This window comes from Eriocheir sinensis, chromosome 21 (assembly GCF_024679095.1).
Source record: "Eriocheir sinensis breed Jianghai 21 chromosome 21, ASM2467909v1, whole genome shotgun sequence".
Classification (NCBI taxonomy): domain Eukaryota; kingdom Metazoa; phylum Arthropoda; class Malacostraca; order Decapoda; family Varunidae; genus Eriocheir; species Eriocheir sinensis.
Genome location: NC_066529.1, coordinates 968,797 through 995,802, shown reverse-complemented (window position 1 = coordinate 995,802; position 27,006 = coordinate 968,797). Strand labels below are relative to the sequence as shown.

General features: G+C 44.6%; 1 protein-coding gene and 1 long non-coding RNA gene across 6 annotated transcripts in view; one reads left to right on the top strand and one right to left on the bottom strand.

Annotated features, from left to right (window-relative positions):
- Positions 1-27,006, bottom strand: part of LOC127001482 (uncharacterized) — a 125,718-nt gene that overhangs the window by 32,539 nt on the left and 66,173 nt on the right. For all 4 annotated transcript variants that reach the window (XR_007755305.1, XR_007755304.1, XR_007755307.1 and 1 more), the window contains one exon: positions 8,560-8,681. This is a non-coding gene — a long non-coding RNA (uncharacterized LOC127001482). The remainder of the gene's footprint in view (positions 1-8,559; positions 8,682-27,006) is intronic.
- LOC127001480 (glutamate receptor ionotropic, NMDA 2B-like) overlaps positions 9,076-27,006 on the top strand; it is a 204,719-nt gene continuing 186,788 nt past the window's right edge. For both annotated transcript variants that reach the window (XR_007755303.1, XM_050866034.1), the window contains exon 1: positions 9,076-9,494. Coding sequence is in view for 1 of the 2 variants with exons in the window: in XM_050866034.1 (XP_050721991.1) it covers positions 9,098-9,494 (397 nt within the window). In the remaining variant the exon portion in view is untranslated. The remainder of the gene's footprint in view (positions 9,495-27,006) is intronic.

Genomic DNA, 27,006 nt, shown 5'->3' with positions numbered 1-27,006 from the left:
GCAGGAAGGTTGTTTCAGTGGAGGATGATAGTAAAAAAAAAAAAAAAAAAAAAAAAAAAAACCGCCAAAGTCTGACCCGCATCGCCTCGCTTGACCTTGATAGTTCTAGTTCTCGGTTTAGTTTGGCGTGTAAAAAAGTGATCGACGTTACTCATCTTGCTTTGAGGTTTCTGGAAGTCCGGATTTCTAACTGCTGGGAATATGCTCGTCTCAATTTTCATGAATATCTTGGAAGAAGTCTAGGAAGCTGGCCGAGCGGGAGAGCTTATTTCTACAAAACCGAGAAGCCATACTTTGAGGTTCGGTTCGTCGTAAGTGTTGCAGACATGTTCTTGATTTTTATAAACCGTTGCAGGGAGAATTACAGTTTCCGGTGTTCGAACGAGTGGCTGAGGAGGAGGAGGAGGCGAAATATGAGTAGAAAAAAGTGAAGGGTAAGGAGAAAAGCGGGAAAGATGAGAAGCAAAAATGAAGCAGGGAAAGAGGAGTAAAAAAAAACTCTGAGATGAGGTGGTGAAGCAAAAAGAAGTGAAGGGCGAGGGTACGAAAACAGTAAGAGCCCCCCCCCCAAAAAAAAAAAAAATAATAATAATAAAAATAAATAAATAAAGGATGACAAATTTGGGCGGCTACCAAGAGGAGAGAAAAAGGATGATGACGATGATGATGATGCGGAGGAGGTAAAGAGTTAAAAAGGAAGGGAAATCCTGTTCGCCCGTCTATCCCTCCGCTAGCGCATCGTCAGGAAGAGGGAGACACGCCATTATCTGTTGTTTGCTTCGCACTGTTACTTCATACTGTAATAATAATAATAATAATAATAATAATAATAATAATAATAATAATAATAATAATAATAATAATAATAATAATAATAATAATAATAAAATATTCAGCATACAGCGAAGAATCCGTTTTGTTATTGTTATTTACTGCAGATCGACTTCACGTAAACACAGATCGCCATTCTGGTTTCACTACAGTATGCTTAACCTTCCAGTGATGCTGCATGTTTTGTTGTGACCTTTTCGAACGGTGCGGTATCCTCGTTGCGACTGGGGATCATTATTACTGCGCCGTATATTGAAGGTGAAGCCGCACTTACGAGCCATGCGATACCTCTGGCAGCCTGGTCTCAAAGTTCTCCTTGTTGAAGTTGAGCATCGCATTAGCTTTCTTGCAGGCAGATCTTTCAAGTATCAAGTGCTTTAGGGCAAGATATTCTCCTACATTTTAGACTCGCAGATCCCTCCCTCGAATGTTTTATGTATAATTACAATCTGTGTTCGATAGTAATGTTTTTTTTTATTTAACACGGCGGAACGACATCTCTCTATTTTCTGACCATCGAATAATTTAATCACAACCCTTGAGCAGGGGAAGGGGAAGGAGAAATAAGAAAAATAAGAGTAGGAGGATTAGGATGAGGATGAGGAGGGAAAGGAGATGAACGACGATTACAAAACAGAAAAGAGAAGGAGGATGAGACTGAGAAAGACACGAGTGAGGAAAGGGAGGGAGGAAAAGTGGCAATACGGATGCCACAGGTGATTGCCGAGTGAAAGGAGAGGGAGGAGGAAGAGGAGGAGGAGATGAAGGAGGCAGAAAAGGGAGGCTGAGGTTCCCAAGACAAGGAAGATACAGCAAGAGACAATGTTAAGATAGATATATAAAGACAGAGAGATAGAGTGATAGACTGCCAGATAGATAGAGAGAGGACAGATTAAGAGCATCAATTTCCCCTTTAATGCGCGGGTCAATTTTGTCTGATGGCCGCGGAGTCGCCCGGGACAGGGTTTTTAGTCAACTGGTTAAAGTAAACGACACAACGAACACGGCCGGTGCTCTTCCTCCTCTTCCTCTTCTACCTCCTCCTCCTCCTCCTCCTCCACCTGGTTATCGCTCACGCCCATCTGAAATCCGAAACTCAAAACCCAAATGATGAAGTTACGAAGTTTAATATGTTCTCCTGTTGCCGTATCAAAATGCAATACAAATCATCGTCATCACCATCATCACCATCACCAACACTCTCGTCAACGCGCGGACGTGACGGATCAGGCGCTCATCGTCACCTTCCATCACCATCACGGCCACCACGCTGATGGACGGCCGCTTCTCATCCCTCATCATCGTCACCATCAGCCGCCATCAACAACGATAACGCAAAAACAGACAAATCACCGCAACGTTATTCTTTCAGAGTGATGCATTGTTAAAACACACACACACATTCATGTTATGCGTATAAACCTTTGTGAAGTATCATACACGCGTTGTATTGTTGTTGTTGTTGTTATTATTGTTATTATTATTATTAGTGGTAGTAGTAGTAGCATTATTATTATTATTAGTGCTAGCAGTAGTAACAGTATTATTATTGTTATTATTATTATCAGTAGTCGTAGTTCTATTATAGATAAAGTTTTAGCATTTATTTTAACAACATAGTCTCGGTAAATCTCCTGCCACATTTAACATCAATAATCTGATCAGTAAAAGGTTTAGCAGCAACATTTCCACCAGACTGCCACAAACTCTCCAACGGCTACGAGCAAAAAATATTTAACACGAAGAACGTTGCCTAAACAGCCACCCGTAAAAGTCTACGGACACCGCATGCCAGGTTCACATTACTCGAGGGCTTCTTCCGTGATGGACAGTGCTACCACCTATGAACGTCGCCATAACCCGTGCTCATACGCGTTGTTTTCTTTGTAATTCCCACATTTAGATAGATAGCGCCTCAGTCATGTAACGTAATTATGGTACATGCTTTTATCTGATGCTTTCCTCTACTGCACCTACTAAAGATTTATTCTGATTAGCGTGCCTTTTTCTTTCATTTTGTTTTGCCACTGAGCTGTTTCCTATACTGTAAAATAATACTATACTAATCATATGCTAATAGGTCGAGATATGAGCAAGCTACTCATGCTTCATATCATAATTAGCTATTTTTTTTTCTCTCGCAGCCACTCATTCCTCGCCACTCATCTGCGATACACATGATTGCGTTAATACAGTGAATTCTAGGTCGAGGGTCAGAGATCACACGCACTCCCGGATCCCTTTTTCAGTAGGACTGGCCAAGATCTGTATCATTTGATATGTAATTACTTAGGTGTTCATTTTCCCACACATCGAACGTAAAGTCGTTCATATACATGATAAACAGTAATGGACCCCGAACCACTAATAACTCGGGTCCACTATTATCTATCCCAATGACCCGAACTCAACGCTTCCTGTCCTTTCCGTTAGCTCTTCATTAGTAACAAAATGAGCTGACATTAAGGAAACCATGAGGGGAACTCTCTCTCTCACACACACACACACACACACACACACACACACACACATAGACACAGACAGACAGACAGACACACAGACGCATACATTCCCCGAACTTTCTCACGCATTCACTCCATTCTTTCTTTCGGGGTAAAATTCGTCAAGTTTACATATCGAATGAACTTTCTTTTGAATACTGAAACCTCCCGCGAGAGTTTTGGCGCCTCAAACCAGGTCACGCCACGGGTTTTCGTTTGCTTGGGGAAATCAGAGAGAGAGGAGGGAAGAGAGGAAGGGAAGTAAATGGAGAGGAAGGGCGAGGAGGAGTGAGCCAGAAGGGACGAGTAACGAAGATGGAGCTAGAGGAAAAAAGAAAGAGAGAGGAAGTGGGCGAGAGCAAGGACGAAAGAGATGGGACGACAGGGGAGCGCCGGCGAGCAAAGGGGACGAAACAAAGGCTAGAAGGGAGAGAGGAGAGGAAAGGAAAGGACGAGAAGGGGGAGGAGAGTGGCACCTCCTCTCTAGTGTGTTAAACAGACCCCCCCGAGACCCCAACCCGCAGTCCGGTGCCCCCCTCGTCTCGCCCCCTCGCGGTCACTTGATGCTCGCTGGGGGAATACACTCGCCCGACGCAGTGAGTGAAGGGAAGAAACTCACTTGATAGTATACAAAAATTCATTTAACCGCTAAAAGATAATGCTGAAAAACACGTTATGTGGAAAACACGCGTGAAAATAGCAGAAATATGTATCAGTGACTTAATAATTTGAAAACAGCATATAAAAAGCGAATCAATAAAGGAAACACTGTTGGAACACGTATTAAATTAGAATTAAACCATGATATTGATAGAAGTAGAGAGATAAAGGAATAATCGTTGTAAACCGTGAGAGGAATAAAAATCTACAATATATATATTTTTTACAGCAAAGGAGACAGCACAAGGGCACAAAAAAAGGAAACAATAAAAAAAGCCCGCTACTCGATATATCACTGCCTAATAGAACCGCTGGCCTCATTTACGACTTTTCTCTCTATTCACTCAAACCTAATACGAGGCTCGCTAAAGACAAACCAAGCGAGCAGGAGCAAGAAAAAACAAAACAAAGTAAGAGAATCGCAGCAAACGAAAAGACAATAAACAACATAAACAAAAGATAAACGAAAATAAAAAGAGCCACCAGTAAACAGACCCACCCCCAAAAAAAAGGTTGAATCTGTGAAAAAAAAAAAAAAAACAATGAAAAAAAAAGCATCACAAAACAGCCCCGCAGAAAGGAAAACTTCTTAGCTAAAAAAAAAAAAAAATACTGAATCAATGGGAAAAAAATATAAAACAAGTCCATCAAAGGAAAACTTCTTAGCTAAAAAAAAAAAAAAAAAAAAAAAAAACTGAAACAATGAGGAAAAAATATAAAACAAGTCCATTAAAGGAAAACTTCTAAGCTACACACACAAAACAAAAAACAAAAAAACACCCACAGAAAACATTAGCAAACCATCCGAACAAAGCAGAGAGAGAGGGAGAGAGAGAAACAACTTAATACTCTCAGAAAACAAACGAAAAAAAAGTCGGGATCAGCTCAGAACAAAGCCACAACCAAGGGAAATAATTAACCTCTAATCTCGCCCAGCCACACACACACACACACACACACACACCGCACAGGACCCGACGACCCGCAACGGAAACTAAAACCGACGCTTGCTGAGGCGAGAATCAAACATGTAAATTTTTCCGACGTTGGATTAATTGCGTCATATTCATTAGCTTGATAAGATTTGTCCTTGTCAGCTGGGGAGTTAGGAGAGGGAAGGGAGTGAAGGGGTGTAAGGGCGTGGAGGGGGGGATGAGGGGATTAGGGAGTAGAGATGAAGAGGGGGGGGTGAGGTATGGGGGGAGAGAGAGGGAAGAAGGAGGGCAGGGATGGTGAGGCAATGAGGGAGGGGATAGGAAGGGGTAAGGGATGGAAGAAGAGAGAGGGAGGAGGAAAGGGATGATGAGGGAATGAGGGAGGGGATATGAAGGGGTAAGGGATGGAAGGAGAGAGAGGGAGGAGGAAAGGGCTGGTAAGGGAGTGAGAGAGGAGATATGAGGGGAGAGGGAAGGATGGAAGGGAAGCTAAAGGCGAGGAGATTATAGGCAAAGAAATGACATGAGAAAAGGAAGCAAGGACGCAGAAAGACAAGGTAAGACTCGGAATAAAGCGAAGTGAAGCAGAAAAGGAAGGTTGAAGAGAGGGAAAACATATGGATGGTAAATTAAACGACGAGAGGAAAGATATAAGAGCGAGGTAAAGAAGGCAACCGCTGGAGGCCACAGGGATGAGTGACACACGGATAAAGATCATAAAAGAGGCTGAGGAATGAGGTAGAGGAGTTAGGAGGGAAGGGATCGGGAATGGAAAGAGATAAGAGGTAAATTTACGTTTAGATAAAGGAGGAAAAGACAATATGGAGAGGAAAGAATAAGGGAAAGGATAATAACATATAGCAGAGTCATTAACAAGGATGGGCACACAGGTAAGAGGTTGATATACACGAGAGAAGAGTAACGTTTTTTGAAGCCAGAAATCACGAAAAAAGTAAAGATGGAAATCGGACGGGAATCGGTTATCATAATTTCTCACTCTCATCCCATTCTTCATTTTATTAATTACTTCATTATTTTTTCTCTCATTCAACGATAAAATAAAGTGGATATCAACAAACTCGTTTCCCCCATTATATTATATTCTTTCCTTCTTTATATTAAACGATGGAATAAAATGGGTATCAGTAAACTCAATTTTTTTCTTACGTCATTTGGTATTATTTTTTTCCTTCATTGCTCATTAATTTAAGTCTGTCTGTCTGTCTGTCTGTCTGTCTGTCTGTCTGTCTGTCTGTCTGTCTGTCTGTCTGTCTGTCTGTCTGTCTGTCTGTCTGTCTGTCTGTCTCTCTCTCTCTCTCTCTCTCTCTCTCTCTCTCTCTCTCTCTCTCTCTCTCGCCTCCTTTGAGATCAGAGCCTGACACTATAAGCCCAGTATATCGCTGCAGGATTTACTGACGTGAGTGAAGTCCATCAGCGAAGATAACACCTCCGTCTATGCCTCCCTCCCTCCCTCCCTCCCTTCATCTTTCCTCCTTCATCCTCCTCACCTCTCCTTCCCTCATGACCTTCCAGCAGCTTTCACCTTTTCGCTTGCCTGTCTGTCTCCTCTCTCACTCTTCTCTCTCACTTCTAACCCACTTTCTTCATATATCTTACGTTTATTTTCCTTCTTTTCTCTATCCTATCAGACTTCCTGTGGTTTCTTATCCTCATGATCTCCTTTTAAACATTTACATATTCACCTCGTCTTCCTCTTTCTTCGTACTCTTTGGTCTCTCTCTCTCTCTCTCTCTCTCTCTCTCTCTCTCTCTCTCTCTCTCTCTCTCTCTCTCTCTCTCTCTCTCTCTCTCTCTCTCTCTCTCTCTCTCTCTCTCTCTCTCTCACGTTTTTAGATTCCTTTCACGTTCAAGTTCTAAAATTTTACCTTCTTTACCGAGTCCTTCCTTCCTTCCTTCCTTCCCTTTAACTTTAACTTTCCTTCCTTTTGTCTCATGTTTCCTCCTCCTCCTCCTCTTCCTCCTAATCTTCCTCTTGTCCTCCTCTCTTCTCCTCGTCCTCTTTTCTTCTCTTTATTATCGTTCTACTCGTTCTCTTTTCCTTCGTTCTCCTCTTTATCCTCTCTCCTCTTCCTCTTTTTCTTCCTCTTCTGCTCCTTCTTCCTCTCCTTCTCCCTCTCCTTCTTCCTCTTCCTCTACTTCTTCTACCTCTTTCTCCCACTCCTCCTCCTCCTCCTCCTCCTCCTCCTCCTGCCCACTTGAGCTTAACACCTCGAGTACGTGAGAGTGAACTTTGCCGACAAGAAAGATACAATTTATTTGATCAAGTGAGATAGAGCGAGAGAGCGCGAGAGCGAGAGAGAGAGAGAGAGAGAGAGAGAGAGAGAGAGAGAGAGAGAGAGAGAGAGAGAGAGAGAGAGAGAGAGAGAGAGAGATAATAAACTAGTTACAAGATATTTATCGAGAGAAATTTACATACCCATACCCTCCTCCTCCCTTTCCCTTCCCTTCCCATCCGTCCCATATGCATTCTAAGCCTATAAAGTCGCTAAATTTCCTCCCTCTTTGCTTTCAGGTGGTGCCGTGTCTCGGGCGACGGGAGGACCTACGTCGGTGAGCCCATCAAGGCGAGGGTTGCGACAGCCTGACTCTTACACGTGTCGTTCAGGGGAGAGATATAAGGAGACCCGTGTTGGCAGCAGCGAGGACGTGAAGGGAGAGAGTGAAAAAAAGTGAGGACGGTGAAAGACTGGATATAGAAGGGCAGTTGAAGAGAGAGAAAGAGGAGATAAGGAAGTGAAAAGAAGAGGCAAAGAAGAGGAGGAAGGAAACAAGAAATAAGGGATGGAAAGCAGAGGAGGTGAGAAAGGGGAAAAATAGTTTAGGGAAAGTGAAAAAAAGAGAGAACATAAAAAGGAGAGAGAGGAGGGAGAAAGACAGGACACAGAAGCGAAAATGAAATAAGAGAGAGGAAGAGGAGAGCAAGGTTGAAAAGAGTGGAGGGTGAGTGAAAAGAGAAGCGAAATACAGAAGGGAAGAAAATGACACGATAACGGAAAATAAGAACAGAAGAAAAAAGTTATTGATAGTAAGTGATAAAATACGACTCTTGGACGTTACGGGAAGTAGCACAAAGTAGTGATTGAAAACGGGGAAAACTAAGAAATAAACAAAGAAAACAACCTATCTCTCGTTACAGTAAGAGAGACCACTATCGCAATCACCCTCTGGAAACCCTAAGAACGAGCTGAGTGTCACAAGGTGTATATATGAAAGTGTCAGTGGATACCAAGGAACAACAAAGAAAAACTACACATTTCTCGTTACTATAAGAGAAACCACTATCGCCAAAAGCCACTGGAAACCCCAATGACAAGCTGAGTGTTTCAAGGTGTATATAAGCAAGTGTTCGAGTGAGTGATTGGTCAGTGTGGCCACGGCGATGCGTGGGGGAGGAGGCGGGAGAGGGAGTGTTACACGGCTGCTTCCCCCTGGCGGTGCGTCGCTCGTCTAGTCTTGATAAGTACTAAAGAAAGAATGATCCCGCCACGCCTTATAACGCCACACCGCCGGGCCGGGACAAGCTGAGGGTGAGGCCGCGGCGACACACATACACACACACACACACACACACACACACACACACACACACACACAGAAAGGGTTGAAATGCACCTGTTTGCCGGCGTTGGTGGCGGTAGCGGTAGCAGGGATGACGGAGGTGGCGGTGGTGGAGGGAGATGATTCACGCCTCACTGACAGCCTCGAGTGAAGAAATCAGTCATCGCGGCGCCGACCTGCCAAAGAACAAGAGAGAGAGAGAGAGAGATCGTTACACATTCAATCCTGGTCCTCGCCTGATCCGCTCCGAGAAAAGCACTTTTAGACATATTCTTCTTCTTTTAATTCTGGTTCTTGTTGACATGGCGCCGTAGCTCACCTCACACGCACCATAAGGACGATAAGATGTAGCACGTGCCATGAGTATAGTGAATAAGAGATAAGAGGAAACCGAAAACATAAGTTAAGAAAATATTGGCACTAAATAAAATAGTTGAAAGGAATGAGGAACGGAAGTAAGAGTGAAAGTGCAATAAAAAGAAAATAAAGGAGAGCTTGACGTACTAGAAGAGGAGGAGGAGGAGAAGGAGGAGGAGGAGGAGGAGGAGGAGGAGGAGGAGGAGGAAGGAAGCAGCGAGGGGAAGCGGGCAGGATGCGGAGGGTGGCCGTGGTGGTGTGCCTCGTGTCTGTGGCCGCCACGCTCACACTCCCCCCCACCGGCAGCCACTACCCCCGCAGACAGGGCTCTGAACACAAGACTCCGCCCTGGCAGAGGCAGCGGCCCACACACCAGGTCAGAAAACCTTCCCTGCAGGAGGTTCCGAGGGAGGGGCAGCAACAGCAACAGCAGCATCACAACAAGAACAGCCTCTCCGTGGGGGTCGTGTTGCCTAGCTCGTCTTTCCACGTGCGGAAGTACAACAGGGCGCTCAAGGACTCGATCATCACCATGCAGCGGGACCCAAGCCTCCAGCGGATCTTCCAGCACTACCACTTCACCTTCGACGAGGTTATTCTGGCGACCATGCTGCCCTCCTCAAGCCCAACCCGTGAGTACCTGATTGAGCGGCAGAGTGTGGATGAAGAATGGCTGGGAACTTGCTTAAGGGGATGGGACGTCAAGGGATCATGGTCAAAAGGTAAGGTAAGGGAGAGGGAAAAGACTGGGATATTATGTAGGTAGACGAGATGCTGAGGGATAAGAAGGGTCAAAAGGTAAGGGAAAGGTAAGGGGCGTGAAGGAAAGGTAAGATGGGAGATTATATGAGATGGAAATGCATAAGACAAAGGAAGGGACGTCAAGAGCAGGAACAGGGAAGGGAGAGGAGAATAATCAAAGGAAATTAATGAAAACTTAGACCAAGCAAGGAGAAAAGACAAGGGAAAGGAAAGAAAAGGCAAGGAAAGGGTCACTTCAACAACAACAAGAAATATAACTTCTTCTTCTTCTTCATCTTTTTGTCTGCGTTTTCGTCTTTGTCATCGTCATCTCCTCCTCCTTATCTTTCTTCTCAGCTTCCTTTTCCTTCTCCTCCTCCTCCTCCTCCTACTAATACTACCACCACTACTACTACAACTACTACTACTACAACTACTACCTCTTCTACTACTACTGCTATTGCTATTCTATTACTACTACTTCCACCAATACTAGTCCCCAACTTTGACGTAATCTATGCCACTTATTAGCAGCCCCTTCAGAGGACAGGAACATATTGGCTAACTTAGAAACTTCCCTCAATGAACGTGGATCCTTTGTACAGGGGAGTCGCGAAGGAGTGTACATAGGAGTGATGGGTGACACACACACACACACACACCGAACGACCATACTTAAGCTCTGTGTGTGTGTGTGTGTGTGTGTGTGTGTGTGTGTGTGTGTGTGCATTACATTAATCCGCTGTCTCTCTCTCTCTCTCTCTCTCTCTCTCTCTCTCTCTCTCTCTCTCTCTCTCTCTCTCTCTCTCTCTCTCTCTCTCTCTCTTTCCTCTCTCCTCCTCCTCCTCCTCCTCCTCCTCCTCCTCCTCCTCCTCCTATCTTCCCTTGTATAAAGTCTTTTTTTCCACTACTTTATTAGACTCTTCGCGCGAGGGGGAGACTAAAAAGGAAGATAGGATAGAGGAGGAGCAGGAGGAAAAGGGAGAAAGAAAAGGATAAGAAGAAGGACAAGACGAAAACGAACACGTAGAAGAAAAAGGAGGAGGATGAGAAGGATGATGATGATGATGATGAGGAGGAGGAGGAGAAGGAAGTGGAAAAGGAGAAGACGAAGACAAAAACAAACAAACAAACAAAAAAATAAAAAAACGAAAACGAAAACGATGAAGAAGAAGAAAAGACAGAGAAGAAGGAGGAGGAGGAGGAGGAGGAGGAGGAGGAGAAGGAAATGGGAAAAGAGAAGACGAAAAAAAACAAAAAAACAAAAAAAACAAAAAAACGAAGACGAAAACTATGAAGAAGAAGAAAAAGACAGAGAAGAAGAAGGAGGAAGAGGAAGAGGAGGAGGAGGAGGAGCCACTATCTAGGAACAACACCCAGAATTTTTCCCTCGCCCCTCCTCATCATAAGGCGCTGGTCATAATCCTCCTTCCACGACCTCTTCACCTTTCAGGACAAAAAACAAAAAATGGAGCGAGCGTTTTGAAAGTAACCTGATCGGCCGTATCCCTTTTTTGTCTTCACTTCGCTACACTTTTAGCTTTCACGTCGAATTACGCCGCTGGAAAATAAGTTAATGGTGCTGATGATGATGTGATGGCCTTCATGCTTAAGATAATAGTAATAAACAGATGGAATAGTGAAAATTGATATGGCGGAGAATATTGAAAGACGGAAGTCACTGAGGAGTCGAAATCAAGAGCAGAAAATAGAAATACTAAACGAATAAAATTAATAAACGAAGCAGAAGTCATGAACGAAAATATTGAGGATTGGCTGTTAAAGGGAATGCAAAAAAGGAGTTGTGATAAAGAATGTAGAATAGGAAATAATAAACGAAATGGAAATAATAAACCACGTAGAAATAATAAACGAAAATAATGAGGATTGGCTGTTAAAGGGAATGCAAAAAAAGAAGTCGAGATCAAGAATGGAAAATAGGAATAATAAATGAAAGAAAAATAATAAACGAAAAAGAAATGAAAAACGAAAATATTGAGGATTGGCTGTTAAAGGGAATGCAAAAAAAGAAGTCGAGATCAAGAATGGAAAATAGGAATAATAAATGAAAGAAAAATAATAAACGAAAAAGAAATGAAAAACGAAAATATTGAGGATTGGCTGTTGAAGGGAATGGAAAAAAGGAGTTGTGATCAAGAATGGAAAACAGGAAATAATAAACGAAATGGAAATAATAAACGAAGTGAACATAATGCGCGGTGCTGGGCCGCCGCGCATTATGCAGATGGTCGGCACAGCTCCCGCCTTGTCAAAACAGCCCTGTGCTAATATTATGGGCGACACGCACACACTTGTTTGCTGCCGTACGGTGTGGAGTGTTTTGTCCGCGTGTGTGTGTGTGTGTGTGTGTGTGTGTGTGTGTGTGTGCTTGCGTGTGTCTGTGTTGTTCCTCCACGCCTTTGTCCTTCACGCTGTCAGATCGGGAGAGAGATGAGGGGAGGGGGGAGAGGAGGAGAGGGGGGTATAGTGATGTCTGCAAAAGTTAGCGTCAAAGAAAATGAAGACTGCTGGTGATTGCATACCTGTGTGATGAAAATGATGAAAAGGTGTTATTTTTCATGCAGTGGGCTGTGTGTGTGTGTGTGTGGGGGGGGGGGGGGTCTTAGGCTGGGAGAAAAGTTATCATATTGGTCCACTGTCAACTCTTTAAAATCATGAGGCAGGCAGGCGGGCGGGCGGGGAGACAGAGGGACAGGCGGGCGGGCGGCGGGCGGCAGGGCGGGGCGGCGCCTGCCTGGACGTGAGCCACTGGCCTCGTCGACGGTGAAATGTTCCCATTTTCTGCGCTAATTATATACCTTCACGCCGTCACACCAGCCAGCCTGCCCCCCTCTCACCCTCCTCGACTGCTGTGTTCACCCCTGCGACGCCAATCCCTCGGTACGCAGGCTGCAGCTGTGATCTGTGATAGGTTCAAGCAACACGGAGGGCGGGCTGGACGTAGTGGATGACCCTGTTTGTCCCCGATACATCAGGTGTTCCACGGCGGTGATTAAGGGTAAGACCTGTTGGGCGGCGCGTCTGGCAGCGAGGGGAGACGTCACTCACACAAAGGCCCAGGCGGCTGTTTATTCGCTTCGCTAAAAACAGCAAGCATGAAGGTGTCACCGGGATTAAAGGGAGAGCAGTGGCTTGGAAAGATCGGTCACACTCTCTCTCTAACACACATACACACACACACACACACTCATAACGACCGTTGTATGTGTGTGTGTGTGTGTGTGTGTGTGTGTGTGTGTGTGTGTGTGTGTGTGTGTGTGTGTGTGTGTCATGGGGCGCGGCAGGGACGTGAGGCAAGAGTTGTGTGTCAGGGACTGGTGTGGTCGTGGGTCTCCATCGTTAGGCGGACTGGAGTTGAAGCGGGGAAGGGTCGTTCTTCCTCTAGACCCTCAGGTCTCCGGGTCTTCAGGGGATGACGGGGGACGGGCGGACTGATCCTTGCTTCTCTTCGCCGCACTGAGTGAAGTAAAGGCGTGAAGGTACACAGGTACACACCCTGCCTGATAGGTGTGACTCTGCTGCGGCAAATATCGAGAGTGCCGCCGCCACCAAAGGGTCCACGGTTAGACGTCTAGCGTAGCGACAGTGCCTGGTGCTATGACGCGAACAACGGTGAGTCCGCTGACGGTTCTGAGCAGGACAGTGTAACACCTGTACCTTTGACAGACACACTGTGGCGCCAGATGTTGCCTGTGATGAATATGTCACACCATATGACGAGACCTTCCGCACCTGTTACCTGGCCAGCTCTTGCAGAACCATCAGCCCTCAGGTCTTGCCACGTATTCACCACACCACCGCGATGGTTACGACAAAAGATTGCTGATGTAAGCCTGCGACAAAAGGCACAAGCCTGCCGGCAACGGTTTTGCTCCCCAGTACCTGAGACTTACGCCGCTGCAGCCACTCAGACTGGCGGCGGAGGCCTTTGAAGACTTAAGGCTCTTACTCGGAAACCTACATAAATGTGGAGGGATCTTACTCCACGTGGGAGGCTGAAGCTGTCCCTTGCTGGCACGGCTAACGCGGCCTAAACTCCCTTGAAATGGACACACTCCCAGAGTATTGCCAAGTGCTGGCCGAGCAGATAACAGTAAATCAACTGGATACTGTTTCTGAGCCTAACTTAGACTGCGGCCTCGGACAAAGGGAGCACCGAGGAGACGGTGACGTCTCAAGGTGAGGCTTTCATAAAAAAAAAATGCAGGCGTCAGCAATCCATAGCGACAATATTAAGCAAGCTTCAAAGTATAAAGTTTTTGCTTCTTCCTTATACATAAAGCACACACACACACACACACAAAGACGCTCCCCTCCCCCCACACACACACTTCAGATTCCCACGGGCGTACTTAGCCAAAGAAATCTATCTCCCGCTTGAGAAAACTCCCCGGATCCAGTTCTTCTATAAATCCATACAAAGCTCCAGACGACGATTAACCGCCAGGAAGCGCCGGACGATATATCTGAATTACGACATCGTGCAGCGCCTAACATGAGCTTTGAGTGGCGCTAGGTAACAAGTTCTTTACGTAAACACACCCTCACGCACCATATGACCAGTAAATACACAGTAGCAGTGCCCCCCAAAATACTAACACAAAAGAATAACTATGGAGGAGATATTAAGTGCCTTTACGTCAATATAAACAAAATACAACATACCAGGTACCCCCCCTCCCCCGCACACACACAACAGGTAGCCAACAGGTGAGCAACACAGTCATATGGATCCATGGAGGTATGTATGAATCCCCGGTCCAGTCGGAGGAGGATGAGAGGGATTAAGGTCTGGCTACAACTCAATAACAGACCCAATAACGAGTAACCAACCGAGCAAACAGATGGGACTTGGAGGCAACTGAACCTAACATGACAATCCTCAGGTATATAGACAACGCGCGCACGAGAACTGGATTTGAGTGACTAACGAGACCAGCTTCGAGTTCTACAGGAGGCCAATCGGTGTTCAAGTGAGGGTGCTTAGGGGGATCACAAGGGATAGGTTAGGTCGATTGTTCAGGCTCAGCGGATAGCCAAGAGGTGCATTGTGTGTCTGAGAAGGTTGCCGGCAGAGAGAGATTCCCTTGACGTCAGAATCCCCTCGTCTCGCACATCAAATTAACGCGTTGATCTGATTTCCTTTGTGATCACTTGATTTGAATTCCAATACCCTACGTGAGAGAGAGAGAGAGAGAGAGAGAGAGAGAGAGAAATATTTCCAGTTATCTCGTTTTAATAATTTCTTTTCGTAGCGACAACCTAACAAGATTTAAATATACTTCTAACTCATTTCCTGTAGCCTCGCAATGTATGACAAGACTGGATATACCGTTATGCTGTGTAACTCGCGGTAAAACTACTTAACTGCACATCCTTTCGCTTCTGCATTCTCCGACTCAATGTAAATTTCCGTGTTGAGTGTTGGAATAGCTTAAAAAAAAAAAAAAAAAAAAAAAAAACATATCCTCGCTCAACCTTCCTCCTCAGTCCTCTTTCTGTGCTCGACTCTGCATTTCTCTTCTTCCCTCCCAGCACAATAATATATTCACTCCTGTTGTCTCTGACCGTATCGTGTTCCCTCTTTCTCTATCGCTGTATGCCTGTAATACCTGCGCCCTTTGACCTCTCCGCTTCATTCTGCATGGCTCTCATCGCTCACAATACAAATATTTCCCTGCATTCTTGTTTTCTCCTATTGTCTATTGTATCATTGTGTGTCTGGATGTATTGGTTTGGTATACATACATTTATTTACTGCCTTCCACCTTTGTCCTTTCCCTGCTTAAATTTGCACTCATCTCATCGCTCAGAGCACAACTATTCCTTTCAATTCTCTTTTGTCTCACTGCGTCATCATGTGTGTCTGTAGTTTTTGCTTAAATAGAACACATTAATCTACTATATCTCCTTTTTTTGACCTATTTCTACTTCATTCTGCATTAGTCCCTTCGCTCATAACACTAACAATTCCTTTCACTCCTGTTTTGTCTCACTGCGTCATTCAGCGTCAATCGTCTTTGGTTTGATGGGTCTCTCAGCTTTCTCCAAGTACTCAAGTCTACGTTATTTATTATCTCCCTCCTGTGACCTAAATCTACTTCTTTTTGCATTCCTCTCTTCGCTCACAACACCGTAACTATTTCCTTTCACTCCTGTTTTGTCTCTCTGCGTCATTCAGCGTCAATCGTCTTTGGTTTGCTGAGCACGTTTCTTTACAGCCTTCCGCCTCTCAGCTTTCTCCAAGTACTCAAGTCTGCGTCTCCTCTCACAGTAACATTCGTCGTGGGGCAGCTATCACAACTTCTACTGCTTCACTTGTCCTGTTTAAAGGCATGTTCCTCTCTATTCACAGCGGCAGAGGCGCGCGGAGGTGCTTCTCAGAAAACTCCTCGTGTAAAAAGAATCCCTCTCACTCAGCCTCAACGAGTGAAGACGGGAAGATGAGCGGCGGCGGCAGACCGACCAAACCTCAAAGCGGCGCACCTGTCTCGCCGCCGCCACAACCCTTACCTGCACAATGATACGGCTCCCTCTCTCCCTCCCTCCCTCCCCTTTCTCTCCTTCCTTCACCTGTATACCTCCATCTCACCCAAGTTCTCTCACTGCCACGTCTTTCCCCATCTCTTCGCCTTCCTCTCTCTCTCCCTCCTCCCCTTTCTATCCTTCCTTCACCTGTATACCTCCATCTCACCAATGTTCTCTCACTGCCATGTCTTTCCCCATTTCTTCCCTTCTCCTTCTCTTCGCCTTCCTCTCTCCCTCCCTCCTCCCCTTTCTCTCCTTCTTTTCTTCTTCTCTTCGCTTCTCCTTTTCTTGGTATCTCCTCCTCGTCTTCTCTCCTCTCCACCTCCATTTCTATTTCCCTTCCCTTCCTGGTTTTCACATCTCGTCTCTTACATGTTTTCTCAGTCTCTTCCACAATTCTTCCAGACCGCATTTCCCGTTCTTCCATCCTCCCTTCCTCCCCTAACACACCACATCCAACCACACTCTTCCCTTCCTTCCTTCTTCCTTTCTTTCCACACTAACATCACATCACACTCCCCTTTCTTCTCTCCCTCTCCTTCCTTCTCTCTTTCCTTCCTCCCTTACTCCTTTCCTTCCTCCCCTCCACGATGCCACGCGCTCGCTTCCAAGTACATAAACAAAATTCATTCTTTGATGTCTTTCGCTAATGACGAATGCAGCCAACTTCATTACGAGTCGATGGGTTGAAAGTGAGCCAATTAAGAAGCCGTCGGGACCGCCAGGAGTAACGACCAACCCTCCGCCCGACCGACCACCCGACCATCCGACCGACAGATCGACCATCCGACCGACCGACCATCCGACCACCCGACTTGAAAATTTCTCCCCCCCCCCCATTCTCGGAGCGCGTCGTCTTACACCGGCAATGAAGTGTGTGTGTGTGTGTGTGTGTGTGTGTGTGTGTGTGTGTGTGTGTGTGTGTGTGTGTGTGTGTGTGTGTGTGTGTGTGTGTTTCTGAGTGTTCGTGCGTCCGTCTGCATAAAGTAAAACCAAAATATAACGTAACCATTGAAAAAAAAAGAAAGAAAAAAAAGAAAAAAAAAAGAGAGAGGGTAGTCTGTGTGGATTTTCATGTTTTTCTTTCTCTGTTTCTTTATTTTTATTTCCTTTTTTTTGTGTGTGTTTGAGTGTGCGTGCGTGCGTCTGCATAGAATAAATAAAAAAAAAAAAAAGAGGAGAGGGGAAGTGTGTGTGTGTGTGTGTGTGTGTGTGTGTGTGTGTGTGTGTGTGTGTGTGTGTGTGTGTGTGTGTGTGTGTGTGTTTTCAAGAGATCGTTTGAGAGCCTGCGCGCGAGCACGAAAATTTAATCTGCTGTTAAGTCGATGGGAACAACGGGAAAAGGAGGAGGAGGAGGAGGAGGAGGAAGAGGAGGAGAGAGGTTGCAATGGAGAGAGGAAGGGAGGGAGGGAGGGAGGGAGACATGTAATTGGGACAGGGAGGAAGGGAGGGAGGGACGAGGAGGGAGAGAGGGGAGAGGAAGGAGAGAGAGGAAGGAGAGAGCAAGGAAAGAGAGAAAAAGGGGAAGGGAAAAGGAAGTAAGGGAAAGGAGAGAGGAGAATGAGGAAGGGGAGGGAGGAGAGAGAGGGGAAAAGAGAGAGAGGGAAGGGGAGGGAAGGAGGAGGAAAAGGAAGACGAAAGAGAAGGGAAAGTGATGTAAGGGGAAGAGAAGGGGAGAATGAGAGAGGGGAGGGAAGGGGAGATAGTGAGATAAGGGAAGGGAAAGTGAGATAAGAGGAGGGAGGGAGTGAGGAGAGGGAGGAGAATGAGGAAGGGGAGGGAGAGGGGAAGAGACAGGGAGATAAATGGAGGGAGGGAGGGAGGGAGGGAGCAAGCAGGCAGGGGAGGGGAGAGGAGGGGAAGAGGGATGCTTTCATGGTTTTGATTTTAGCAACGGATTAGCGGGAAACTAATTCAATTTGGACTCATTGCTTTCTCTTCCCCGTGAATGGACGCCGTGGTGGGGCTGCCCGGCGCGGAAAAGCAGCGGCGAAACACTTATAATGATAATAATGATACTACTACTACTACTTCTACTACTACTACTACTACTACTATACTAATACTATTCAACTTCTATCTATTTTTTTCTATTTCTTTCTTTCCTTCTTCTTCTTCTTAGACTCCTTTCACTTACTTCTTTTTTTATCCCTAATATGGTTTTCTTTTTTTCTTCTATCTCTCTTTTTGTCTCCCTCTCTCTCTCACCACTACTACTACTACTACTACTACTACTACTACCATTACTACAACCACAAAACCAACACAGCCATCAGTTCTCCAGCTCATCTCCTCTCCCTCCCCTTCCTTCCCCTTTCCCCTCCCCCTCCCCTCCTCTCCTCCATACACGATCAACCCTATTCCCAGTTTTTAAGGTTCCTCCTCGGCTTAACGTCACGGTCTAAATTGAGAAGAGAGACTCCCTCCTCCTCCTCCTTCTCCTCCTGGTGTGACTCCTGATTAGCTAATTAGTGAGGGCCTGCACGCGCGCACCTGACTGGCTGGATGCTGCGGTGGGGACAGGTGAAGGTGAATCAATTTATTTTTTGTCGGAGGATTAAGTATTTTTGTGTGTTTCTCTCTGACATTCTTTTCATATTATTTTTTTTATATTTTTTTCCTATTTTTTTTTTGCTTGGCCGCCTTTCTTTTTTTTTTTTAGTTCATTGTTCTGTTTTTATTTGTATTTTTCTCTTTTTTTTTCTTTCTGTGGATTAAACATTTTTTTATCTAACTTTTTTTTCGTCTGATTATTTTTCTTTTCCTTCTTTTCCTTCTTTCTTAAACGACCGTCATTCTTTTTTATTTCCTTGTCATATTTTTTTTTCTCATTGTCTTGTTTTTTTAATTTTATTTTCTTCCTTTTCATTTCATTTTGTCGGTGGATTAAATATTTTTCAATTTCTATCTTTCTTTTTAATATTTTTCTCTTTCCTTCTTCTTTTCCTTCTGATGCATTCTTTCATTCATTATAGTTCCATGCTAATTATCATACTCTCTCTCTCTCTCTCTCTCTCTCTCTCTCTCTCTCTCTCTCTCTCTCTCTCTCTCTCTCTCTCTCTCTTTACACTGTTTTTCGTTTTCTCTCGGTCGGATGCGTATAATGACCCTTGCCCCGTTTCCCTTATCTTCCGCTTCCTTTGTTCTGCTTCCCATTCTTTCCTTGTTCACTTTCATTTGACGCAGTTTTCAATCCTTTTCGTTGTTCATTCTCTTGTATATTGCCGTTGCTGCTCCACTTCTCTCCCCATTTTTCACCCCGTTACATGATGGGTGTTCACGTATTTTTCTGCCCCCCCAACCCCCCTTTCATTCTTTTCCTTGTTTTGATTAAGGTTTCGTTTTTCTCTCGACCGTGTGGGGGTCATATTTTTCTTTTTTACTCTCTCCTCTTCACTTCAATATCGAGGACGCAGCTTCCTCGCACCTCGGCCTCGCCTCAGCCCTTCATCCCCTCGAGATTCAGAGTTAATCTTCGCAGCCCACAGCACCACCTCCTCCTCCTCCTCCTCCTCGCCCTACCCGCCCTCGCAGCCCCTCACCTCAGGCAGGGGGGAGACACGACCTTTGCCCTCACTCTGCACATCGCACGGAATTCTCTCCCCTCATCGCCTTGCCTCAACACTCTCAATTTCGTTTCTCTCGCGTCATCTCGCTTCTTCTAATCTAGTCTGGTCTCTTGTCCCTTCTCTCTTTCTTTCTCTCATGCACGCTCACACACACACACACACACACACACACACACACACACACACACACACACACAAGCACAGGGAATATTTTTATTTTCACACAGTCGCAAAAAGTCGCAAGCCAGTTATAACAATCAAGACCCATCTAAAAATCTATACTCTCCTCTCTCTCTCTCTCTCTCTCTCTCTCTCTCTCTCTCTCTCTCTCTCTCTCTCTCTCTCTCTCTCTCTCTCTCTCTCTCTCTCTCTCTCTCTCTCTCACACACACACACACACACACACACACACACACACACACACACACACACACAGTCTCCCTTCACAAGCTCAGAAACGACAACAACGAGTATCAGTAACAACAACAACAACAACAACAACAACAACAAGCAGCAGCCATAATAAAAACAATGATAGTATGAATAATAATAATAATTATAAAATCTAAGAGGGGTAAGAGTTGAGAGTTCTGGTAAAGCCCTAAGGAAGTGGAAAAGGAGGAGAAGGAGGAGGAGGAGGAGGAGGAGGAGGAGGAGGTGGAGGGAGATAATACGAGATAAGAAGAGGGAAACAAACAAGTCAGAGAAATGAGGAAGTTGAGGAGGAGGAGGAGGAGGAGGAGGAGGAGGAGGTATCGGGAAACAAAGCAGGGATTGAGGAAGCTGGGAAGAGGGAGAGATGGTAAGGTATGAAGGGAGAGGTCAGGAGAGGGAGAAGGAGGAGAAGGAAAAATTGAGGGGGATATTGAAGAGGAAGCGGAAGCAATGGAAGGACGGGGAGTGGAGGTCAAGTGTGGGGATTGGAAGGGAAAAGAAAGAAGGGGAAAAAAGGGAGAGAGAGGACTTGAAAATAAAGACCAGGTGAGGGTAGAGAGAGGAAGAGGGGGATGGAGGGAGATGGACGGGAGGAGAGGAAAGAGAGGGGAAAAGAACACCAGCTGAGGGAAAGGAAAAATGGAAATCAGTCTGGAGGTAAAGGAGAAAAGAGAATCAGTCGAGAGAGAGAAAGGAGAAGAGAAAAATCCGTGGGTAGAATCATGAACCTTTACGCAATATATAGAAAAGCCTAAATATAATAGTAATAATAAAGATAAAAATAATAAGAATCGAAGAAAGAGAGAGAAGAAAAGAAAATCAGTTAGTGGAATTATGAGGATTTGAACCCAATAATTTAACTAACAAAGAAATATCCGTAATAAAAAAACAATAAATATAAACAATGAAATATGAAAGTAATAACAGATAGCGATGCATAATGGCAGTGAAAAAGAGAAGGAAAATGAAAAAAATAGAAAAACAAATAGACTTCCAGGAAAACAAAAGAGAAACAGGACTGAACATAAACCTAGATTCCCGCGCATATCAAATGAAAACCTAGACGGGTCGGGGGAAACAGCGGCAAAGAATCTTGAAGGGTCTTACGCGGGGCGGGCGAGCTTCGGATGCGTGAAGGGGGGGGGAGTACGCAGGGGAAAGAGAAAACGAAAACACAAAACAAAAATACAAAACTCCGACAGGGATTTTTTTTGTTTGACAGTAAAGGTAAGATGGAACACACACGGATATATAGATAGATAGATAGATAGTTATAGATTGATTAATAGGTGAGGATGAGGAAAAGATAAAAAAACAAAACAAAAACAAACTCCGACAGGGAATTTTTTTGTTTGAAAGTAAAGGTAAGAAGGAACACACACGGATAGATAGATAGATAGACAGATAGTTATAGATTCATTAATAGGTGAGGATGCAGGAAAGAAAAAGAAAACGAAAAAACAAAACAAAAATACAAAACTCCGACAGTGAATTTTTTTGTTTGAAAGTAAAGGTAAGAAGGAACACACACAGATAGATAGATAAATAGATAGTTATAGATTCATTAATAGGTGAGTATGCAGGAAGAAAACGAAAAAACAAAACAAAAATACAAAACTCCGACAGTGAATTTTTTTGTTTGAAAGTAAAGGTAAGATGGAACACACACAGATAGATAGATAGATAGATACAGATTGATAGATTGGCGAAGATGCAGGAAAACAAAGAAAATAAAAGAAAAATCCCTCCGACAGTGAAATTTTTGTTGAAAGTAAAGGTAAGATAGAACACACACAGATAGATAGATAGATAGATAGATAGGTATAGATTGATAGACACATTAAAATTTCACTTCTCATTTCTCTTTTATCCTATCTGTCTTATTCCTTTATTTTCATCCCTTCCATATTTCTACTTCGCCTCCTCTATTTAATTCCCTCTGTCTTATTCCTTCCTTTCCACCCTTTACGTTCCTATTTTGCCTCTTCTCTTTTATTCCATCTGCCTTATTCTTATTCCTTCCCTTCTAACCCCTTCACATTGGTACTTTGCCCTTTCTATTTTTTCTCAAGTTTCTCATTTCTTTTCTTTCACTCCTTTATATTCCAATTTCGCCTTTTCCCTTTTATCTTATCTCTGTTATCTGTTTCCTTTCACCTCTTCGTATTGCTAGTTCTGTTCTCTTTCATCCCATTTTCCCTTTTCTTTCTCCTCTTCACACTTCTACTTCGTCTCTTTTCTCTGTTATCCTTTCATCCCATCTTCCCTGTCCCTTCCTTTCCACCCTGTCCATTCCATCCATCTCTGCTCCCTCACCTTCCTTTCGCGGCTCATTCATCTCTTTTTATCCTATCGTTTTTTTCTTTCTCTTCTTCACATCTTCTCTATTATCCCTTCATCCTTTCCACCGTGTCCATTGCATCCATCTCTCTTCACTTCATCTTCCTTGTCCCTTCCCTTCATCCCTCTGGCTCCTCCCTTTCGGCGTCCAGGTCATTCATCTCTACCATCCTCTACATAATTAGTTCCCTCGTTTCAATCTTTCCATCCCTCACTTTGCCCGTACATCACTTCACATGTTTGGGCAGCTATTACTCATTACCCATACGACCCCTCGCCCTCTCCTCCCCATCTCCAGCTTTAATTAACACCGTCATCATCCATTTCTCACTTTTGCTCTGTTAATGATTCCTATCCTTCATCACCACCTAACCGGTCACTGTTCTACGTCTCTCTCTCTCTCTCTCTCTCTCTCTCTCTCTCTCTCTCTCTCTCTCTCTCTCTCTCTCTCTCTCTCTCTCTCTCTCTCTCTCTCTCTCTCTCTGTGTCTCTCTGTTTCTGTCTGTGTCTCTCTCTCTCTCTCTCTCTCTCTCTCTCTCTCTCTCTCTCTCTCTCTCTCTCTCTCTCTCTCTCTCTCTGTCTGTCTGTCTCTCTCTCACTTTCTCTCTCTCTCTCTCTCTCTCTCTCTCTCTCTCTCTCTCTCTCTCTCTCTCTCTCTCTCTCTCTCTCTCTCTCTCTCTCTCTCTCTCTCTCTCTCTCTCTCTCTCTCTCTCTCTCTCTCTCTCTCTCTCTCTCTCTCTCTCTCTCTCTCTCTCTCTCTCTCTCTCTCTCTCTCTCTCTCTCTCTCTCTCTCTCTCTCTCTCCCTTCTCCTTTAATCAATGCTTCTTTACCTCTGTTCTCATTTGTACGCTTGTTTTCTTTCTTTTTATCTCCTTTATTATGTTCCTCTCGCAGAAGTATAAACAGGGAAACCTTTGATCTTTCTTATTGTCACTTAATACCCTTGGCGGGTTGACGTCATTCATGCAATTTTTTTCTCTTCCACGTAAATGCATCTTACCCCCCACCCCCCTCCCACACACACACACACACACACACACATGCATGCATACATTACCTCGTTATTAATATGCTCAAAACACTCCATCAATTTCCATTATTCTTTTTCCTTTATCCCCAATCCATGTTCCTTTTACCTATTACGCCGTTCATACAGCTTATTTTCCTCTGTCTCCTTCCCTTGAGCGCTTTCTATTTGATTAACTTGGTCTGAAATCACTCCTACACGCGGACTTCCAATTCTCTTTAATCAACAGTACCTGACTTTTAATTTCCTGTCTTGTCATTATTTCTCTCTACTGTTCATTTTCATTTCTCTCCCCTATATGCTTTTTCTTCATAATCTTCTTCATCCTACGTTTGATACTAAGAAACATTCATTTCCCCCACATCTCTTCCTGTGAACTTCCTTCCCTCAAGCTGCGCACCTCACATTATGTTTATGCTCTTCGGTCCTTCTCTACCTCAATGTCAACTATATTTTCCTCTCTTTCCTCTCTTCGATGTCACAGAGCATTCATTTCTCCCACATCTCTTCCTGTGAACCTCCTTCCCTTAAGCTGCGCACCTCCTATTAAGTCTATGCTCTTCAATCCTTCTCCTGCCTCAATGTCTAATTTATCATCCTCTCTTTCCTCTCTTCGATAGCACAGAGCATTCATTTCATTCTCATCAAAATATCATCTCCTCGGTCACTTCATTCCCCCCTCAAACTACGTACCTCCTATTAAGCCTATGCTCTTTGATCCTTTTTCTCACCTTAATGCTTTCTCCATAATCCTCTCTGTCCTCCGTTCGATATAACAGAGCATTAATTTCCTCCACGTCTCTTCCTGTGCTTCCTTCCCTCAGGCTACATACCTCACATTATATCTATACTCTTCGATCCTTTCTCTCGCCTAAATGCCTTCTCCAAAATCCTTTCCATCCCTTCGACACCTTAGGGAATCCACTTCTACATATCTCATCTATCTGTGCACTTCCTACCCTCAAGCTATATTCCTATAATTATATCAATGCTCTTCGATCCTTTCCAACCGTGAGGGCCCGGGTTCGATTACCGGGAGGAGTGAAAAATTTGGGCGGCTTTTCCGATACCCTACGCCCCTGTCCACCCAGCAGTGAATGGGTACCAGGTATTAATCGGGGGTTGTGTCCTGTTTCCTGTGATCTGTTCCCTTCTAATATAAATTCTTCCCCTTCTGTCTCTCTCCGGCATATGACCACAGATGTTGCGCCGACTAAACGAAACCTTCCAACTTTTTTTTATCCTTTCTCTCGCTTCCATCCCTCCTCCGTTCCACATCTAAGGGCACCCATCAAGCTACGTTACCTCCAATTTTCTCGATACGCTTGGATCCTTTCTCTCTCCTCCATTCCCCCTCCGTTCAACACCTCGGGGCATTCACTCACTCACTACTCTACATCAAAATGGCATCACTCGTTTCACTCCCCTCGCGTACTCTGCATATACACACCTTTGACGTCATTACCCCATCGCCTATTCGTACCTTTCCCTCTCCCTAATGCCTCGTCTTCCTGTTCACCTCATTTTCACCTCCACGACACGCATGTACACATCACTCCGTCCCCTTTAGTTTCCCGGCACAGCCCACTCATCACACTCTCTTCGTTTCTCCCTCACTCACGACTCCACACTCATCCTCAACGCCTTTTCCTTCACCTCCTCCTCCTCCTCCTCCTGATCTTCATTTTCTTCTTCATGTCACACTCACTTCTCCTGTCTTGATTTCACCTTCATCCCTAACACCTCCTCCTCCTCCTTCTCCTATTGCGCCTCCTTCTCCTTCTCCTCCTCCTCCTCTTTCTTCTCCTCTTCTTCTTCTTCTTCTTCTTCTTCTTCTTCCACCTCCTCCTCCTCCTCCTCCTTTTAACTACATCACAAAATTAGTCAATTATTCATAACAATAACGAGAGAAAGAGAGAGAGAGAGAGAGAGAGAGAGAGAGAGAGAGAGAGAGAGTAATAGTGGTGGTGGTGGTGATGGTAATGGTGGTGGTGGTGGTGATGGTGGTGGTTACGGAGGTGGTGGAATTCTCCCTTTCCTTTCCCTTCTTTTTCACCTCCTCCCTTCCCCTCTCTCTCCCTTTCCCTTCCCTTCTCTCCCTCTCCCTTTCCCATTCTTTCTTCCACTCTAAGTTTTTTTTTTTTGGTGGTAGTGATGGTGGTAGTGGTGAAGGCGGTGGTGGTGGTGGTGATGGTGGTGGTGGTGGTGATGACGTCAGTGGTGGAAAGGACTACACATGATAGGCGGTGAATTGGCTGGGTCGGGCGCAAGGTTATCGCGCTCACTATACAAACTTTGCGACCGTGTCTAAACAGCTCACGAATTTTTTTTTTTACTCTCACACTTAGTTGAGCTCCAATGAATCTATGTATGGCAGCTTTTTTTTCCGCCCTTATCATCTGGGAGTGTAAATAGAGGGGGAAAAAAGGAGGAGGAGGAGGAGGAGGAGGAGGAGGAGAACTGCTGCATGAATTTATTGTAGTTACTCTTCACGTCAGAAAAAAATATGCTTTGTGTTTGTTTCCTTGTATTTCCGTTTTTCTTTGTTCTCTCTCTCTCTCTCTCTCTCTCTCTCTCTCTCTCTCTCTCTCTCTCTGTGTCTTTTTCTTTCTCTGTCTGTCCGTTTGTATCCCTTTCTTTCTCTTTCTTTTTCTTTGTCTGTCTGTCTATCCGTCTGTCTTTTTCTCTCTCTCTTACACGTACACACACATGCCCCCCCTCCACACACACATTCTGATTCTCTCGTGACAAGGTAAAAATAGGAAACACTGATAGCATTGTCGTATCTTTTTCGTGTGTTCTTGAGGAGGGTCGGGATGCCTGTGTGTGTGTGTGTGTGTGTGTGTGTGTGTGTGTGTGTGTGTGTGTGTGTGTAGCGGCCTTGAGGCGTGGTGGAATAGAGGCAACACGCTTTTATTCCAACCAAATGTTTAAGTTAAGATGTCGAAGCTTTACAAAGACGATAAACATTCACAAAGCAAGAGTAACCTGTTTTTTACGCAATAAAATCTGAGCGTTGAAAAAGAAAAAAACGAAAAGCCTTGGTACTACAAACAGAAAACACAAACAATATGAAATCAGAACAGGTTAGCGATGCGTCTTACTCCGGTTGAAATAAACAAAATCGTGATATGGCTCGATACATAAAACTAACAATAACCACTAAATAAACAACCAAACAAACCAGACAAACAAAAACAGCAACAATATTACCAGCAGCAACAACCACAAGAGTAGCAACAACAAATACCTTCACAACGAACGACATCACATTGTTATAAAAGCGAAAACTCGACGCTAAATACCCATCAAAGAAAAGGGCGAGGAAACATTGAATAGCGTACTGACTTTGAAGAGAGAGGGAGAGAGGAGGGGAAGGAGAGAGGGGGATAGAGGGAGAGGGAGAGGGGTGAACAAGAGAGAACAGCTATATCAACGCGTCGCCCAGGTGCTTATGTTCCTTTGCTCTCATTGAAAGTTGTA